At 43.8% G+C, this 18,423-nt stretch overlaps 1 protein-coding gene across 1 annotated transcript in view; it reads left to right on the top strand.

The window, feature by feature from the left end:
- Positions 1 to 8,127, top strand: part of trim44 (tripartite motif containing 44) — a 59,737-nt gene extending 51,610 nt beyond the window's left edge. Inside the window, exon 6 of the mRNA XM_049574561.1 lies at positions 6,701 to 8,127. Within this exon, the coding sequence (XP_049430518.1) occupies positions 6,701 to 6,785 (85 nt within the window). The 3' untranslated portion in view covers positions 6,786 to 8,127. The remainder of the gene's footprint in view (positions 1 to 6,700) is intronic.
- The last annotated feature ends 10,296 nt before the right edge of the window (positions 8,128 to 18,423 follow it).

Raw genomic sequence — 18,423 nt, 5'->3', positions numbered from 1 at the left:
ACCTTATCTGATCATGGCCCAAGTAACCTGTGACAATGGAACTTTAATAGAAACCCCTGAAAAATGTATTAGCCGTGGCTCCCACGCTCGCGCATCAGCTCTCCCTTTCTTGTGCCTGAGCTTCGGCAACAAGCTGCGATCAAGATGCTGTCACTCCCCGACAACGCTGTGGCTCTCCTCCCTTTTGTTCTGTGATCTTCACCTTCCTGAAGCTCTGATAAATTGTCTTTTCCTTCCTTAAGTCTTCCTCCACCTCTCTGCGTCACTCCTTTGCCCCCCTCGGTTTTCCCCTCACATTTCTACTCATTAGGATACATCCATATCTCAAATTCTAGCTGGCAGGATCATCGCAGTGCAAAGTGTTGGGAAGATCACAGGGGTGCTCTTAATGATAGGTGTGTGCAGGGGCGATTTCTAAATTACACACCCTCAGACGGGGCTGTCAGATGAAAGGAAAGAGCATAAATCCATAGAGAGAGGAGGGGGATTTGGCAGGCGAGAGACAGAGAGGGATGTAAACCTTTCCAGGACAATGGCCAATTAGATCCAGCAGAGCGGTAGCACAGAAAAGGTAAAGTACTCATAACGGTGTACAGTATGGCTTTTCTTCCTCTTCTTTTAGATTAGATTGCAATCGACCAATCAATACCTGTGTTTTTTTCCACAGTCACTTTCCTTCCTCATGTCATTAATGCTCTATGATCCTTTCTTTCCCCATTCCACTCCTTTATTTGATCTATTTTTCCATACAGCAGTCATCTCTCGTCGCAAAGCTGTTTGTGGTGTTAAATCATCCCGCAGAAGCGACAAGATTTACTTCATTAAGTAGTGGCAGAGTGCACTGCTTCACTGGAGAGTAAGGGTAAGAGTCTGTCCTCGTGGGCTCTATCAATAACCATTAAGGGTCCTCTCTCATTAGACCAAACCTCGTAGGCCTCTGGGGCTTGAGAAATGTGCCCTGCCGTCTTATGTGATGGAGTACGCTTTAGATGGCATCACCTCTGTTTGAAAATGCAAATTGCAATAGTTACTTTCCCCTGAGGATGATTGCCACCAGCGCTATGTACACAGCCTTATTCTCACTCAACCTCTTTGCTTAATCAAGAAGAACCCCACTCTCCTATCAGCAACCCCCAGTTTGCTCTTCAGCTCCTCCCTGTTCCTCTCTCTCTCCGTCGTTTTTCGCGCACACACCTCAAACCCCGTTCAGCGTATCCAAGCTACTGCAGTATGATTATTCATATGGCAATGAGGCTGCTGGATCAAGCTGGCAAAGGCTGCTACGGCGTGATGGGAGTGTTTCCGGATGATGACTTAGGAGTCCTGCAGCTTCTCTGCCAAGAGCAGGGAATTCAAACTTAATCAGGGCAAGGACCCCTCCCTCCTCTATCTCCCAGAGAGCTCCACGGGGTGGAGGCCAAAACAGGAATAGAATGAGAGAGACAAAAGTCAAAGTCTAGGCAACATCCTGCACTCTCCCTCCCTCTGTTTTCCTCGTAGGGAGCCAGAGGTTTTCTCCCATGAGTGATGGGTTCATTTTGGGGCTATTGGAGAAACTTTTCTGTTTCACTCAGAGAGGGGACTTTAGTAAGATTAGCTTTGTTCTGGTCTATCAGTCCTATCTAGAATCTTATCTCCCTTGCACACGCACACACACACACACATACACACAGTGCTCCACATTTCCACACACCCAGCCTGTTGTCCATCCATCACCCAGGAGCCACAGCCAGTGCTTCACTCGAAGCCCAGACAGCGAGCTCTGTAGCAGGGCTCCCGGCCCTCAGCTCGCCCTGTCCGCAGGACATGGTCACACCAAGGGGAGGAGGCAATGATCGGCCCTGATCAATAATACATTGACTGCATTAAAGCTTATGAATAAGTCATGGGCGGAAAGAAGCCAGTCGTCAGGGCACACACACACACACACACACACACACACACACACACACACACACACACACACACACACACAGCAAAGTGATCTTTTACTTAGGCCAGAGAAGATGAACAGACAGAAAAAGAGAACAAAGCAAGGGCTTTAACTTGTAGGGAATTTATCACCCACCCACTGACATTTTGTTGCATGTTGAAGCTCCACTCCGTCTTTGCTCTCTACCACCCACCCCCAATCGCTGCCATTCTCTCTCACTCCCTCTCAAGTAATGGCCTTTTTCCTGCGGGTGGAATAAATAAGTTATTACATCCCTGTGTCCTAAGGCTTAGCAAGGACCGTTTGAATATAAATAGTTCATTTGCCTCCGTAGTGGAGGCCTCGCTTTGTGCCATATAAATATATTTGTAATTACTTTTTCTTTTTTTTCTTTTTTTCTTTTAATACGAACAGCAGGGGGTGACTGTTTTGGTTGACTGGAGATGCAAGATGAAATTGCCTCACACAAATAAGTCTGCCAACGTTTTACCCCAAACACCGTGTCAGACAGGAGGAAGCTGTGTGAGAGCGAGGGGCTTAGCTCCATGCACACTTTTGTGTGTTGTGCTGACAATAAAGAGTGAACAGCCTGTGTGATGCTGCAGACAATCTGAATACTGAGTAAAAATTGGTGTGTACAGAAAGTACAAGTGGCAAGTTTGCCAAGAATTTGAATGGGAGCAGCACTTTTGAATAATTAATGTCTCGGATGTATACTTAAGAGAGATGGTATAACTATACAGCAACTACATCCTGCGTGTGTGTTTATGCACTCTGTCCAACATCATCATTTCTTTTGGCAGTCTGTAAGTTGGCGCTCGATGCCAAGGTGTGTGCGTCTGCATGTGTGTATGCAAATTACCGCTCCTTAGTTAAACCCTGAAAGTGCAAAACTTCACCATAGGCATTTTTTGGAGTTTGTCCATTAAGTTTCGAAAAGCCAACAGTTCATCAAACTGTTTTACGACTCCGCTCACAGTTGCACACGCATGTGCTCGCAGGATTCATGCGTGCATACATTTGTGCTGCTCTTTGATGAGTTTGTGTTGTGATGATGCACTCCTCGAGGAGGTGCAGGAAAGGGGAAAGGAAGCAGCTCTTTGTTTTTGCCAACAGAAGTATGTCAGACAGGAATACTCAGGGAGCAGCGCTCAGAAAGATATCGCAGCCTATTAACTGACATGTAGATTTTTTCTCAGAGATTGTGCTGCATACAGCATAGGGCAGGAAAACGGAGGCCTGTAAAAGCGAGGGAGAGGGAGAGAAGCGGAGATGGATAGAAATGTGTCCTTGACAGAGCGATAGGAGATAGGAGAGTATTACTAAGTCATTAAATTTGTACAAAATGTATTAATTAGCTGCCTCCATGTATAAGGGATATTGCATCATAGATAGAAAGTATGTTTACACAGCTAAAGCTGCTGTGGTGAGGGAGGTTTAAGGTCCAGCGGTGTGAAGGATTTAGGGTAATGTATAGTTGGAAATAGAATATATATGTTTTTTATTCATTTATAATCACCTGAAACCAAAAATAATTGTGTTTTAGTTTAGTTACCTATTTTGGTGCACAGCTTTTCTGTTTCCACTGTGAAAAGTTGTGGATGTTACAATGAAACTGTTCCTCACCATCCCCATTTCTGGTCTGCAGTGTTCACAGCTCCACCTTTTAGTACCAGATCTGTGTGCTAGGTACACTGCAGTCTGTTGATTGGTTAATAGCGGATAGTCACTCTGCTCAGGGCTGAGTTGTGGCTGGTTTTTAGGCTTATGTAACCACTGTTCATACCATGGAGAGTTTTGCATATAGTAAAGTGGAACTATAAAATAAAAGGATGTTTTGCTGCCTTTTGTAGCAGCTGCAGACTAAGAAAACGTATCTTCACTTATTGGGCCGACTGTCGGCAACTTTTTTTTTTTTTTTTTTTTAGATTATTTTTATTGGCTTTTTTGCCTTTATTGACAGGACAGAGGGTGAAATGGGGAGACAGAGAGAGAGTGGGGACTGACATGCAGCAAAGGGCCGCGAGCCGGATTCGAACCCACAGCCGCTGCAGCGAGGCAATACCTGTGTACATGGGGCGCCGACACTATCCACTACGCTACCGACGCCCCAACTGTCGGTAACTTTTAAGGCGGACGATTTACTTGTTACTCACTGTATGAGTTGACAACGTGAATCCATCAGCACACCTTAAATTGCGATGTGACAACTTTGACCATTACTTTAGTTTTTATTGTCTCTCTTGGATGACACTTTTAATAATGAGTGGATCTTTAAGCATTTAATAAAAGTATTATTATTATTAGTAGTAGTAGTAGTAGTAGTAGTATTTTCAACCAGGTTACGTGAACTGCATATATCCCATTGATCAAGACTCTCACTGCAGCCTGTTTAATTTTGTTCGAAAATGTCAGTGTGTTCTGTGGAAGATAAACGAGGTGCAGACTGATAAAGGAGGAAATACAGTGAGTGCTGGACAGAGCAGTGAGTGACAACAAACGCACCCACATTTAAGAGTACTGTTTGCAGTGGAAACGCTAGGGTCTAGGTACCATGTCTGAAGGGTTACTTCTGGTTCCCAAATTACCATACCGACAGTGTTTGGTGGAAACGGGGCTTTTGTTGTTTCTACAGTAGCCCAGAACGGACAAACTAAACACCGGTTACACATTGGACCATCTCATTTTACACATCAGCCACCATAGTTCTTCTTTGAGAAGCTGTTAAACTCATAACACGGCAGCTCCATATTGTAGCTTGACAGGCAATCCTTTATCTTTTTTGGCAATTTGATGCCAGTTATTTATCATAAGGCTGCTTACACCTTTGCTTTCACCCCCTTATATTTGTGTTTGTTTGTATAGAAAAATCACAATCTCTTGTTTTTTATTTCCATCACTAGCTCGGGATACAACACATGAACCTAAAACTGGAAGATGTTTTGCACGCAGTCACATTGAGTATACTGTACAACTGAGTGTTGTACAGTATGCTTTAGTAACTTTAATATGTTGGCATGCTTTTTTTTGAAGAAATACTTCACCCACAAATGATCATTTGTATATCAGTTACTCACCTAGTGTTGTTTTTTGTGAAGAAAATTTTGTATTTCTCACATGCCTCCAGAGTGAATGAAGAATCCAAGAACGGAGATAATGAATTGAGATAATAGGTGTACACATTTAACAACTGCAAACTCTCGTACAACTTGTGCAGCATAATCCAAGTGTCATTTATCCAGTTGTATGCTCAGTATTTCTCTTGAATTTTAGCAAAACCCTCACTATTTAAAACACTTAAGCATACGATAAACGCACCTTGGCAAGCGCATGCTGTTGAACTATGTTTGTGGATTCCTTTTAGCAGAGTTCAAACGCACGCTCTTGCCCAAGTGCACAACTCATTCGTGCAAGAGCCTGTTTATGCAGAAGTGTTTTAGATAGTAACATTTTAGCAAAAATGCATGTGTTTGGGAAGTACTGAGCACACAACTGAATAAATTAGACTTGGATTATACGGCACGGTTAGCGGAATCTTTATTCACCGTGGAAGCATGCGAGAAAAAACAAAGTTTTCTTCCTCAATTCAGCGGCGTGAGTAATTGATATACCAATGATCATTTTGTGGGTGAAGTATTCCTTTAATGCTCGCCGCGCTTGTTCTGGGGAATGATTCATTCGTTTAGCTTACTGGGTTGTGTAACCGTTTGTGTGAGAGATAATATTGCTTGCTGTACAAATTACCTGTTGCTTTATTGGTTGTCATGAACGACTTCTCCCTCGGATGTAATAACTAGGGAGCAAAGTGTCTGCGCTGCGGTTACATACTGATGGAGCTGCGCGACTGACTGTGAACAAATGGGTGACCTTATAGGTTCATGCAGGTTGTTCGTTTTAAAGCATCCAAATACAGCTTCATTTTGTAGCTATGTTATGTTTTCTGACCTTGAAGCTGTCAAGTATATCTAAAGCAGAAAAAGCACAGTCAGTCAAGCTGCCATAGCACTTCCCTTCGCTTCTACTCAGGTGTGTGCCCTATAAAACTGTGCATCAGTGTGACATCAGATTTCATTCTTGCTGTGATAGACAGTAAATTCACAAATATAAATGCAAACCAGCTGTCCAAGGTCATAGGAAGTGATTGTTTTAAAAAAGAAACATTTGAGTGGTGAAATTAGATGGCGTAGCTCTAAAGTGCATTGAATCTCATTGAATTAAACAGCATCCACATACAGTAAGTGTGTGTTTAGAGAAACATGCTGACACGTAGCCTTTTGAAAATGGATGTACCATAGACATATAGGGGGAATATTTAAAATAGGAATGGTGGAGGGGTGGAATGAGAGAAGTTACAGAGTTACAGAGTTGTGTCTCAGGGAGGAGCAGTGCTCCATCACCCTGACGACATTGTCCAATTAGAGCATATGATTAGTGTAGACTGTCTCCAGTGAAATTGAATCTATCAGCCAGGCTCGGATTGCTACAGGTCCCTGCAATTTAGCTATCACTTTGTCTCTGTCACCGCAGAGCTGCTAATATAAAACCGACAGAATGGATGATTTCTACTTAAGGCATAGCTTGATTGAAGCTGATTACATTTCACAAAGGTTTATTATATTTCCATAATATGTGCGCTTGGTGGCAGGGTGTGTGTGTGGGGTGTGTGTGTTTGTGTGGCTGCATGCAGGTGTTGCCGAAGAGAGAGTTGGAAGAGTTACAGTCAGATAATTTGTCTCTGCTCTGTTTTTACTGTCGTTTTTCTCCCAGGCTACCAGAGCCGAGGGCAGACCCAGTGAATCCGCGGGACTTTGATGACAATGATTCCGGACCATCCATGGACCACGCCCCCTGATACCGGCAGACCAGACCCCTACTACATCCACCTGTCCTTCAATGTCTGCTTCAGGCAGCCGTCAGCCCCGTCGAGCTGTCAGCCTGGCCCTCTCCCTCTCTCTCTCTCTCTGTCAGCCATCTCCCTTTTTACCCACGCTCCCCCTCCTCCCCAGAGCCTGCTGGCAGTGAACTGACCTTGAAGAGGGCTTGCTGTGACAAATATGGATGGCCACGTCTTTTCTGCTCTCAAACTTTTTTAATTCCTCACTAGCTACTAACTTTCTTTAATTGAAGCACGCAAGTTATGTGCAATCAATTACCATCAGGCTCAATTTCCACAGCCAGTCAGATCCTTGGCTTACTGGTGAGCCTGGCTGCCTCAGACAGGAGCCCGGGTAGGCAGCCGAGCGGAGCATCTGTTAAGCCCAACAGATGTCAGAATTGGGAGATTCTGTGGCACGGCGCGCCTCACTCTTCATTTATGCACAATATCATTTTGTTTCTGTCGTATTTTTTGACAAACATTCTGGACCCTCCCAGACATAGAAAGGGAACATTTTTCAGATGCCACAATGCCTTACATTTAAAGAGAATATATTACAGAGGCGATCCGGGTTTTATATTTTGATTGTAAAAGTGTCTTGTTCTGTAATGTTGTCTCTTGTATTTCCCACCGTCCTGTTGCCTTCACCCCTCCTCTCCCCACAGCCTCTGCCCTACCCGCTGAGTTTTTATGCTTGTAGATCTGCACGCATTTCCTCGTGTGCTTGTCAGATCCATTATCAGGAGCGGGGGACATTTTGACACCTATTGATTGGCGAATGTTGCTGAGTCTTTGTTAGGTGAAAATCGAACCGTAATTTGACTGTGCAAAATAGCACTCCCGCGGTATCAGCTATCTATGCGCTGTAATGTAAAGGCTCATTACTCCTGGCCAATCTGCAGCGTTTGACGGATTGCAATCTAGACGAGTGTACGCACTTTTTACCTTGACCCGCTCAGCCGTGGCTTTCATTCATGATGTACCGCCGCGAGTCTGTCTGTGTCAGCAGTTTGTTTTTAATGTGATTGATTCTGTTGCCTTAAATCCAAAATTGAAAGCGGTGTCACCTGCAATATGTGGGACATGTTTGACAACAACATGACTTTACTGTACTGTAGCACTGCACTAAGATGCACCAAGAGTAGTAAACCCACCCAAGGGAATTGTCAGTGTGTCAACAGCCTATTGAAATAACTCCAACAGCTCAGTCTTTATTCTAGTGTAACATCAGACAAAAGTCTGACTGTCTGATGTCTCTTTTTGTTTTTATTTGTCTATTTTGGTCTTAAATCTATAAATAAACAGCCACTTTCTTAGATTGGATGTTGAGGATGACATTCATATTTCCACTTTTGGAAAAATTCCTGCATTATTTGTCTCTTGCAAAACGCTATAAACACCTGAACACCATCAGTCATCCGAGACACTAATATCAAAAAAACCTTGCAGGCATGCGACGATGGATGGAGACAGGAGGAGAGATGAAGTGCTGTAAAGAGGGGATTCAGGAAGGGGAAGATTTCTTGTCTTCCTTCATCAAAATGCAAAGCAGGAAGCCATCCAGATAGGGCTGGGAATAGTAGGTTTGGAAACAAAGGGGGTTGATGGAGCAGGAGAACTCTTTAGGGTTTCTGCTTTTCCACAGATGCATTTAAATGCAGACCGGTTTCATTCCTACGGATCGAGACGAGCCGGGACCCACTTTCATCAACTGGCAGCCTCAATCAGAAAGCCTTTGTCTCTCTGCTGCTCATTTTTCTTTCTCACTTTACTTCTCTTGCCTCTTCAGAATCCCACCATGTGGCTTACACTGGCTGCACACCTGCTTTCCACACAGAGCCGCTTCATCAAGCCAAGAATGCTTTCTCAGCGTGTCTGATCCCACCGCATTGAGATATTGACTCCGAGAAACTCATTTAGCCGGTGGTCACTGCTATCTGGGTGGTAACACATCTGGGTTTGCATTCTCTTGTGAGTTTCCCTTTACAGAAATAATGGGGCTTAATGGTTTACCGCATGAGGCATTGATCCTCAGCATTCACTAAGCCACTGCTGACTGACCAAGCGCCAGAGCACTCAAACCCTTTTAGAGATTTTACTTGTTGTGTTTTAGTGTTTCTGCAGCTAAATTGATTAAAGTAAGCCTAGGAGGAGGCATTGCCAGATACAGGCCCTCTGCGCTATCAAAAGGAAGGCTGGGTAATCATTACCCCGTCATCTGCGTAGCCTCCGTCATGGAGTCCGACCTGATCAAAGAAATAATAACAAACCTGAAGGGGGGCGACAATGTGCCTGTTGTCTGGGGAGGAAATGGAGAGGAGGAGATTGTCTGATCTAATTTAGCCAGGGAGACCACAAGGTTCCCTTTTTTTCCACACCCAATTACACCTGCTCCTCCAGGTTCACTTCACCGAGCATGTTCACACAGAGGCACAAAGAGGCGCAAATAAACACAAGCACAGCCGCGAGACCCGCGCTTTCCTGATGGGCAAAGAGACTATTTGTGTATTTGTATTGACATGAATTAATTGCTTCATGGGTTGTGAGATTGAATTAGCTACGTGACGTGCGTGCAAGTGGCGATGCAGCTTTGATTGCCGCCTCTAATAGAGCTTATTTCTTTCCGCCGTCATTTAAAAGACAGTTGGTGTCTGTGGTTTCACAGTAATGGAGCAGCTCCACCACCCACCAACCCACCATGACTTAATGATTCTGTTTATTAGCATGCAAGAGCTGGGAGAAAAATAGGAAATTTCTCTAATAAAAGACCACACTTTGCCTTGAGACGTACGTATGTGTTTGTGTGTGTGTGCGTGCTGCATGTGTGTGCATTTAAGTATTTGTGAGGATGTGCATTAGCCTGTGAAAAATGACAGTTTATTTGCGGAGCCCCACACCTCTTGTACCATTCAAGAGAATGTATTGCTTGTCTCACAGTAAATGCACTTTCTTATTCATCTTTCCCCTTGGCCTCTTTACACACACACAAACACACAAAAATGAGGGAATAGGCATCAGTCAAGGGATTTTTACATTTTCCACTGTTTGCTTTGGGTCCAACCACTCGCTGAAACCAGAGATGACTATTACAATACATGACATCACTCGTGGTGTTATGAAAGATCTTCGAGGTTAACATATTAATTCTTTACTTGGGTTTCCAGTGTGTTGACTTTGCGTTTTGGATCCGAACTGGAGGTGGAGAGCAGATAAAATTGGCATCTTGGCTCGGAAAATGATGCCCATAAATGCACACAACCCAAAAAAATGACATTTCTCCATGCAGGGAAGCGCTCTCTCCATTTTTTGGGCTGTATTTTTAGTCACACCTCTCACTAACACCTCCAGCTTGTCTCCATTTCTTTTAATGTGTCCAACAAAAGGCTGAAGCACCTCTGAGAAACGCTAACGGGGAATAAATCAATCTCTTCCTAGCCGTCGATTTTTGGCTCGCACGAGATCCAGTCAGCGAGAAGGTGACGCATATCGTGGACCATTCCAGACTGACTGACAGCGGGCATCTGTCAGACGTGGCAGGTACAGACAGCTGTCTGGCAGCCCCCAGCTCATGAACAATGACTGGGTGGAGACGAGATGGCCGGGGAATCCATCTCTGCAGTCGACAGCTCCCATCACTCTTGCATCCCCGAGTCAGCAAAGACACCTTAGGGCTTCTGTCTCTAACCTCTGTGCAATCTTTTCCTGTCTGAGCATCCCACTTGGACAAGTAAAGGTATTGTAGAGTAGGAAGGGAAAGGAGACTGGGGGGGGATATTGCAATCAAAGGAGCAGCAGATGAGCAGACTCACACCAGGATTTAGAATGAGGATTAGAGTTTAGAATTAAGCTTGCAATGGGGAGACATAAAACTGGTCGCACGCAAGGTGATAAAGATGGGGATCATGATGGCGTGGATGCAGTGGAAAGGAGCCGGGATGCTCGGTTTCCTCCAGCTGATAATGGAACGTGCCTCTGAATAAAATGAACATCCCGCCTAGATAACACCTACGGCTGTTCCTTCTGGGAGCTGTAACACATTATACTCTCTCTGTCACAGCTGTGATGAATCATCCACACAACAAGGATGAATGTAGAATGTAGAGAAGTGGGAGGCAAAATATAGCCTTAGCAGGCTCGCTCTCCTTAAAATCTCTGCCCAAAGGTACACGGAAAAGACAATATAATACAATATATATGTCTATATAGTAAAATCAAAACAGAATATTAAATTACTTGGTTGACACGAATATGTCTGCATGTGTATGACATCTAAAAATGATATGTTGTATTAAAATCCTCAAGATGTTTCCTTTCCACAGAGTTTGACATCCGCCCACACTAACCGTTCAGAAAACCTGGCAACCTGTCTTGATCCACTCATGTTTCCACCCCTCCATCTCTTCCTCACTCCCCATCCTTGCTCATGCCTCTCATCATTCATGCTGTGTACACAGTCTGTCCCTTTCTGGTTGCCCAGGCTCCTCCGGAGCTTGTTAATTGCGTTGGTGACACAGGTCTGTGTGTGAAGCAGCAGTAGTAATTGCTCTGGCCTGGCCCGAGGTGAGGAAGGGTGCAGCTGTCTGGCCTCCAGGTCTGCCCCAAGGCTACGAGATTAGATACACGCTTCCATGTTTGATGAGATGGATGGCATTAGCAGTTTTATCAGGGACACGGTCTGCCGTCAAGCTTGCGCTGCTGTCCTCATTGGGTTTGCCGGATTCTACTGCAAATATAGTATAAATACGGTATAGGTGTGTTTTGTTGTTATTTTGCCGTATAGCTCGCCAACAGTTGGGAAACAGTTTGTAGAATTTTGTGATGACCTTTAGATTACAGCAGAGGCACCGTGTTATCCATTCAGTTTATTTGTTTCTCTTCACTCTAATACAGGGAGCTCAAATGCCATCACTTTGCATAATTTGTAGACCCACATGCACGAAAGTGGCAGTCTTAAACGCCTGCTGTTGTACAAATAGCTTTCTCTCAGTTAGTAGTTTAGTGTCAGTGGCCCCCATTCATCAAGCTGTTCTGGAAAAGACTGGAGATTCTACCATGGAAATGATCCTAAATAAATCAAAGCCAGCATTTGGAGGGAAACCAGTGAAATCAGTTGACCATTTGTAAATAAAACACTTGATGGTGCGGTTTGATTTATTTAAAGGAAGGCTTGGCACACCATGGTGAAATTTACTGACGCAGGAGTTGATTTTGCTGTCGAGTTAGGGGTTCTGGCACAGCTTCATGTGCCTGCAAGGTTAGTGGAGAAGGGAGAAATTCCTAAAGATGAAATCCTAAGAAAATACTTGTGGTATTGAGAAAAATCACGACCAGTGAAAACAGGAGTTTAATCCAACGAGTGCAGCGGCTGTCTAAAAGATGCCTGTCCGGACTGGGTTGATTGCTTAGCTTGTGGTATTGCGGCTTGCGCTTTCTCAAGGACAGCTCATCCAAACAAATTTTTTGAGTACCTCTTTACCACTGCCAACATTCCCAGCTAGACAAAGGGTGAGAAGTAAAGCAAAATGGCGTTTGCCTGGGGCTCCCGAATCACTAAATCCTCCACTGAAAACACACTGAAGGTGTGACTGTGTGTGGCCAGAAACACCACAGAAATACATTTAGCAGAGTTATTAATTTCCAAATAGGCGTATTAGTCACTTGCTTTGACATAACTACCGTTGTGGTTATAAAGTAGACCGTGGATTTAATTAGCAGAGGTATTTTGCCTGGGGTAATATTATTAGTGTTAATACTGCAAACTTAAACAATTGACTTGCAATGGCAGAGTGGCACTGCTCTTGTATCTGCTCATGCTCAGTGACTCTAGGGAAGTGAAGAAGAGTTCGGTTGTAACGTTAGTATATCCAGCATCCCACAGCAAAAGTAAGCTCAGTCAGCAGGACCCTGAAGCCCTGCCCTTGCTGCCTCACAGAGCGCTGTTTGCTTGTTTATTCAAAATCTATTAATATTAAAATGCCATGTGTCCAAACTGCACCAACTTCGCCCTCCAACTGTGAAGCAGATCAGATGAATGGTTCTCGAGATATGTGAAGGACAGACAGAGACTCCTCGCTTTGTAGTTAAGATGAAGGCAACCGGCCAAAACCTGGCAAGATGGCTCAGTGGTTAGTGGGGGGCCTTCCTGCATGGAGTTTTCTTCCCATCCCAAAATACATACATGTAAAGCAGGAATGCCCCTAACTTTACCCTTGACTAACTCACTGGCCTTAAACCTTGACTTGGTTCCTTGGGGCCGCAACACACCTGCCCACTGTGGCTAACTGGGTCAAATACTGTACAGAGGACACGTTTCATCACAGTGACTAATGAAGTATAACATAACAGGTGTTGCTTGAGTTTTCAACTTCAAGGTTGCATGAGTTGCTGCCAAGAGTCAAGTTTTTTGGCAGTCGTAGAACTGGGCTTAAAGGATGTCATAGAAATACATTTTGGAAAGCGATGGAGGAAGCTATTGTGTTAGAGTATGGCTCCCTATCCTCACCAGTCTCAGGTCAGAAAGAAACAATCTGCTGTACAATTTTACCACCCTCTGGTGTGAACCAGCACAGTGAAATTTACATGTACTTGTTCAGCCAATCAGGAGGAATCCATCAAACTCCTACTCAGTATGCGATATGATGAGCTCATTCATTTCTGCCTGCTCACAGTCAGATACTGTTTGTAGAGTTATTCTGCCTTGCTTTTGGTATTCTGTGAAATCAGGCAGTCAGGATGCATTTGCTTGACTTAAGGTAATGGCCTTGCATCGTGATGGCGTCATTGGGGGGGTGGGGGAGGCAAGCATTGTCCCCAGCAGTGTGTAGTCTCGCTAAAAAAGGCCCAGACAGATCAGACCGACATCAAAGAACGAATGGGGATGAAAGCCAACTGTTGTGTCACCTCACGTCACCTGTGTCAGCCAAAAAGTTGCACTTGAACACACCACAAAGGCTACAGCCAACAACCAACTAACATGTATGTTTTGCGCCTGAGTAAGACAAATAACTCTCAGTACCACCCGGTAGCAGTAAAGAACATCTTTCCTAAATCATTCCCTGTGGAGCATCTCCAGACTTTATAACTGATGACATCACAAATTTGAGTTGTAGCACTCTAGTTTTGGGTTTCGTAAAAGGTTGTTCATGTTAACTTATGTTTTTGGACTGTCTTAAGCCCAGTTCAGGCCAAGAATTCACGACAAGATGAATTGAAACATGCAACTACTTCTGCAATGTTATTGAAACCTGCCGGTTCACATTAATGCAAAAAAATGAGATGGTGTATCATCTCTATGCAACAACTCTCTGTGTGTCCATTCTGATTTCCAGCTTTTCAGAATTATTTTGTGGCTGAATATAATTTGTGGCTTCTTAAAATATGAATGAGGATAGCGATAGTGAGAGACTGACTACAGTTGCATTTGCAGTACTGATGAAACAACCGTGAGGACGGAAACAGAGGGCTTGGCAGGGACGGCGCACCTGCTGCAACAAGCAAACACACCATCTGTGGCCATTTTGACTTGATCTGCGGACTTCACTACAAGCTGATTGGCTGTTGAAACAGGTGACGTGCTTTATGTTCTAACCAGCCAGCTGCGATTTGACAAGCTGAGTTGCAGGTGACATCATCAGCCGGCTTGAGTCGAGCTCAGACCGGCCAGTTCACACCGCTGCAACTTTTCTCTGCAACATTCGAAAACGGTTTCATCTCGTCACAAATCTTTGGTCAGAACTATAGGAATAACGTGTATGAATTTTGTGGGTGCAGTTCCACATGACTATACGCAATAAAATCAGATACAATATAAACAGAGCACTGACTGTACGGATGCACGGTGTGTCATGGCTGTTTTTACAAGAGTGTTAAGATTCCGTCGTTGGGAGTGGTGACATTCTAAATTAAATCACAGTTTAGATAGGAAAATAGAAAAACTTTGAGGAAAATGTAGACAGGGCTGTGTCAATATCAGTAGGACTTTGTAGAGTGAATGCAATTTTATCCATTTAGTTCTTTACTGACATGTTGTATTACTGTCTGTCCTTGTACTTCCTGCCTACACAAAATGTTTCTTCAGCAGACTCCCCGTGGTGAGTGCTTAATCAAGATGACAAGCAGCTTACAAAATCAGATCCTAATTGGATGCAGCAATGATAAGACATTCACTAAATGTGTGCTCTTTTGTATTTCCTTAAAATTCTCTCCCTGAACAAGAGTTTTTTTCTTGGACGTTGTGTCGAACTGATTATAAAAGAAGAACTACTGCATTAATTTACTTGAAACATTGTCCTCTTTTCTGTTTCAACCCTATACTGTAACACCTTCACCAGTTTCCTGTTTTCTGTTGATTCGTCTGTCACCTCCTTGGTGCTGCTACACTTGTACTCCGAGGCACCTACACATACAGAGCCAACACTTGCAGACGTGCTAATGACCTCTGTTCAGCAAGGGGAAAGGCTGAACTGTCTATCTCTGCAGCATCACGAACACTTCAACACTTCCTCTGCATAGAAATCCACATTGCTCATGATGCTGCTGCTAAAAGACTACAAACACTCCACAATCAATACACTACAATGTTGGTATTTCTGGATAGCTGCAGCCCACATACTCCCAATAGACATCTGTTCACATAATTTTTAAAAGTATAAGCCACAAGAGAAGAAATAAAAAGAAATGAAAGTGAAATGGTGATTTTATTTATTTATTTATTTTACCAAGGGAGTCTTGCAATTTTTGATGGATTTCTCCTAAACTGGAGCAGCAAATTGGCAGAGTAGATATTTCACTCTGTTATGCTTGTGATGTAGCGCCTCCTTTTTAAGGGAGACAATAAAGGTGTGGTCTCGAGAGGTGATATTTTTTTCCCCCCCTGCAGAAAAAGACAGAGGGCAGAGAAAAGCGTAATAAATAGTGTGTGAACCGAGGTGCAGTTAGAAAGTCATGAAAAGCAGAGAAATAAAACCCGTAAACAAGGCATGGGGTAGGCTCTGCACCTGGATCAGAACTCTATTGCAGACTGAAAATGTTTTATGATGTGTAGATAGAGCTCAAAGCATAAATACAGGTGTTATTGCATTCAAGGAGCTTTAGGATCAGTTTTATTCAATTTACAGCTAGGCAGCTATGTTACTGTAGGTACCCTAGGAGTCTGTATTCAATCATCCTTTAGCATTATTGATGCATCTTTTATTTGCAGCAGAGGAAATTGGACATGGGGCTTCTAACAAAGGGCAGACAATGTGAAGATGGAGCAGAATGAAAAGTAATTCTGCTCTCCAAACTGATTGCAGTAAACTGACACATCAGGGCTGCTGTGAAACAATGGTGGGAAGTAAGCTTTCTCTTTCAAGGCTATAGAGGAGGCTGCTGTTGAATTCAAATCATGCATAATACACACGGTAGGACAAAGGGATTAAACGTGTTTGTGTTTTTCACTCATGTCCACGTACGCCACAGGAGCCTGAAATCCTGTCTTTCTTCGATTTCATTGTCTCTCCAAAACAGGCTAACATCCATTAGTGCTGGCAGGCAGGGGATTGAGATGAATGTGTTCCAATTTTAACCACCCCTCTGAGTGCCCTGCAGGGTCTCGCAGTATACAGGAGGACTGTGAAGTGAGAGCTGGAGCTGTCCCAAGGTAGCTCGGCCTGTTTCAGAGTGGCCTTGCAATCTCTACCTGTGGGTGGAATACCAAACGTGCATCTATGAATGTGCTCGAACGATGTCACATAAATATTTGCACAGACAACTCTCTACCTCTTTCTGTCTGCTCTGTGCTCCCCTCTCTCGTGTGCACGCATTATATCTCTTGAGAACATTCACAGGTCAGTCTCTGAAAATGTATGTAGTCACTTCAAACGTGACCATAGGCCTGCATGGCAGATAATGGCCAAAAAGATGGCAACAGTTTGCATGCAAACACACTCACTGAGAGCCCGTACCTGATAACTCAGAGGAAAAGAAATAACCAGCTTATTTCTGAGAGGAAGAATCTGTTTATTCACACTGCGCTTGAGTCATAGTTGCTCCGCATCCTTTCCTCAGGAAAGCTTTGTGTATGACTGAGTGGAGTAATGAGCGCATACAATAAAACTTTCTTCTCTGCCTCATATTTAAAGATGTACTTCACTGCTGGAAAGATGGTCTTTCATAAAACTAGGCTGTTTACACAGTAGAAAGACACAGCTGCTTTTGAAATGTGTGCTATATGACCAGAGACAACAGAGGAAAAGGGTTGTGGCATTCGCTACAGCTCTCAAGGTAGAAAACCTACAACTACCAGAATGCACTGCACCACACTGGACCAATAAACCTTCAAGGTGATGGGTAATGTGAGCTTGTCTGTCTCCAACTGGTAACAAACAACGTCAAATTACAGATAGCAGTAAGTTAAAATACGTTTCTGAAAACATTTAAGGCAAGAAACAAGCACTGCCTAGTTTTAACATGTGATCTCAGCTTCATCGGCCTCCATTTACACAATGCAGGACGCAGTATGACGCCCACTTCCTGTTACAAACTCATGTATTACAGCCAAACTGTGCACTAAAATATATTTCTGAAGACATTTTAGGTGAGAAATGGGCAATCCAATAACAACATCTTGTTTTGTTTTTGATCAGCACTGCCTCGTTTGACTGTTTCACTTGAGTTTTCATGGAAAAGCACTCTGTATTTTTGAAAAGTGTTACTCAACAGAAATCACAGCACCGCACAATGTTTTCACTTCATGCTTAGGTGAAAGGTTGGAGTCATCTCTGTGGTAACCACACACCCAGTCCGAGTCTATTTCTGTCACGTTTATTGAAGCGTAATCTGCCACAAACAGCTGTTTAAAATCACACAGATATCCTGCTGTATATGTGTGTTTAACTTACTAACTGTGTATTTATTGATTGGTCAGCTCCCTGTCTGTCTGTGAGCTGCAGATTCCCCTCACTCGCCACGGTGGGCCGGAATATAAAATCAGTGAATTAACAAATATAAACACTGTTGATTTCCCCCCGTGGAGCTGACAGGAAAACAATTTTGCTTCGGTAAATATCTGCTGTCAGTCAGCCTGGCGACGCCATTTTGACTGGCTGCCTTGTCTCGGCTGCGCAGATGCTGCTGCTGACAGACGGTTGCTTCTGTGGACAGAGATGCTGAGTGCAGGTAGGAGTCCGTGTGGATTTCAAACTACCGTCTCCATCGCAACAAAAGTAACACCACCAATCGCACTGTGTGACAAAATATGATGTCCGCAACATAACAAAATTCTCCCGCTGTGTGACATAAGAAAAAAGTGTCACCCAACACTTTTTTTCTGTCCAAATTTCTGTCAAGCAACACTCACACTCTGAGCGCCCTACTGTAAATTAGGCTTTAGAGAGAGAAAGAGAAAGAGGCGCAGGTCCATTTTGGTCTGCTTTTGTCTGTGGTGGCAGTACAATCTGTAATTTGAGCAGCAGCCCAAGAGCCAGTGAAAATCCGCTGGGATACTTGAGCTGAGAGATAAGCAGAGAGATCTGGGCGCCCGTATGATGGAGGTACACTTATTACAGTTCATTTACACATACTACCCTCATTGTTATGATACAAAGCTGGTTGAAAATTGGCAAAGTATCCCTTT

Source organism: Epinephelus fuscoguttatus, linkage group LG4 (genome assembly GCF_011397635.1).
Source record: "Epinephelus fuscoguttatus linkage group LG4, E.fuscoguttatus.final_Chr_v1".
NCBI classification, from domain to species: domain Eukaryota; kingdom Metazoa; phylum Chordata; class Actinopteri; order Perciformes; family Serranidae; genus Epinephelus; species Epinephelus fuscoguttatus.
The sequence above is the reverse complement of the archived record's forward strand: the minus strand, read 5'-3'. Positions and strand labels throughout refer to the sequence as shown.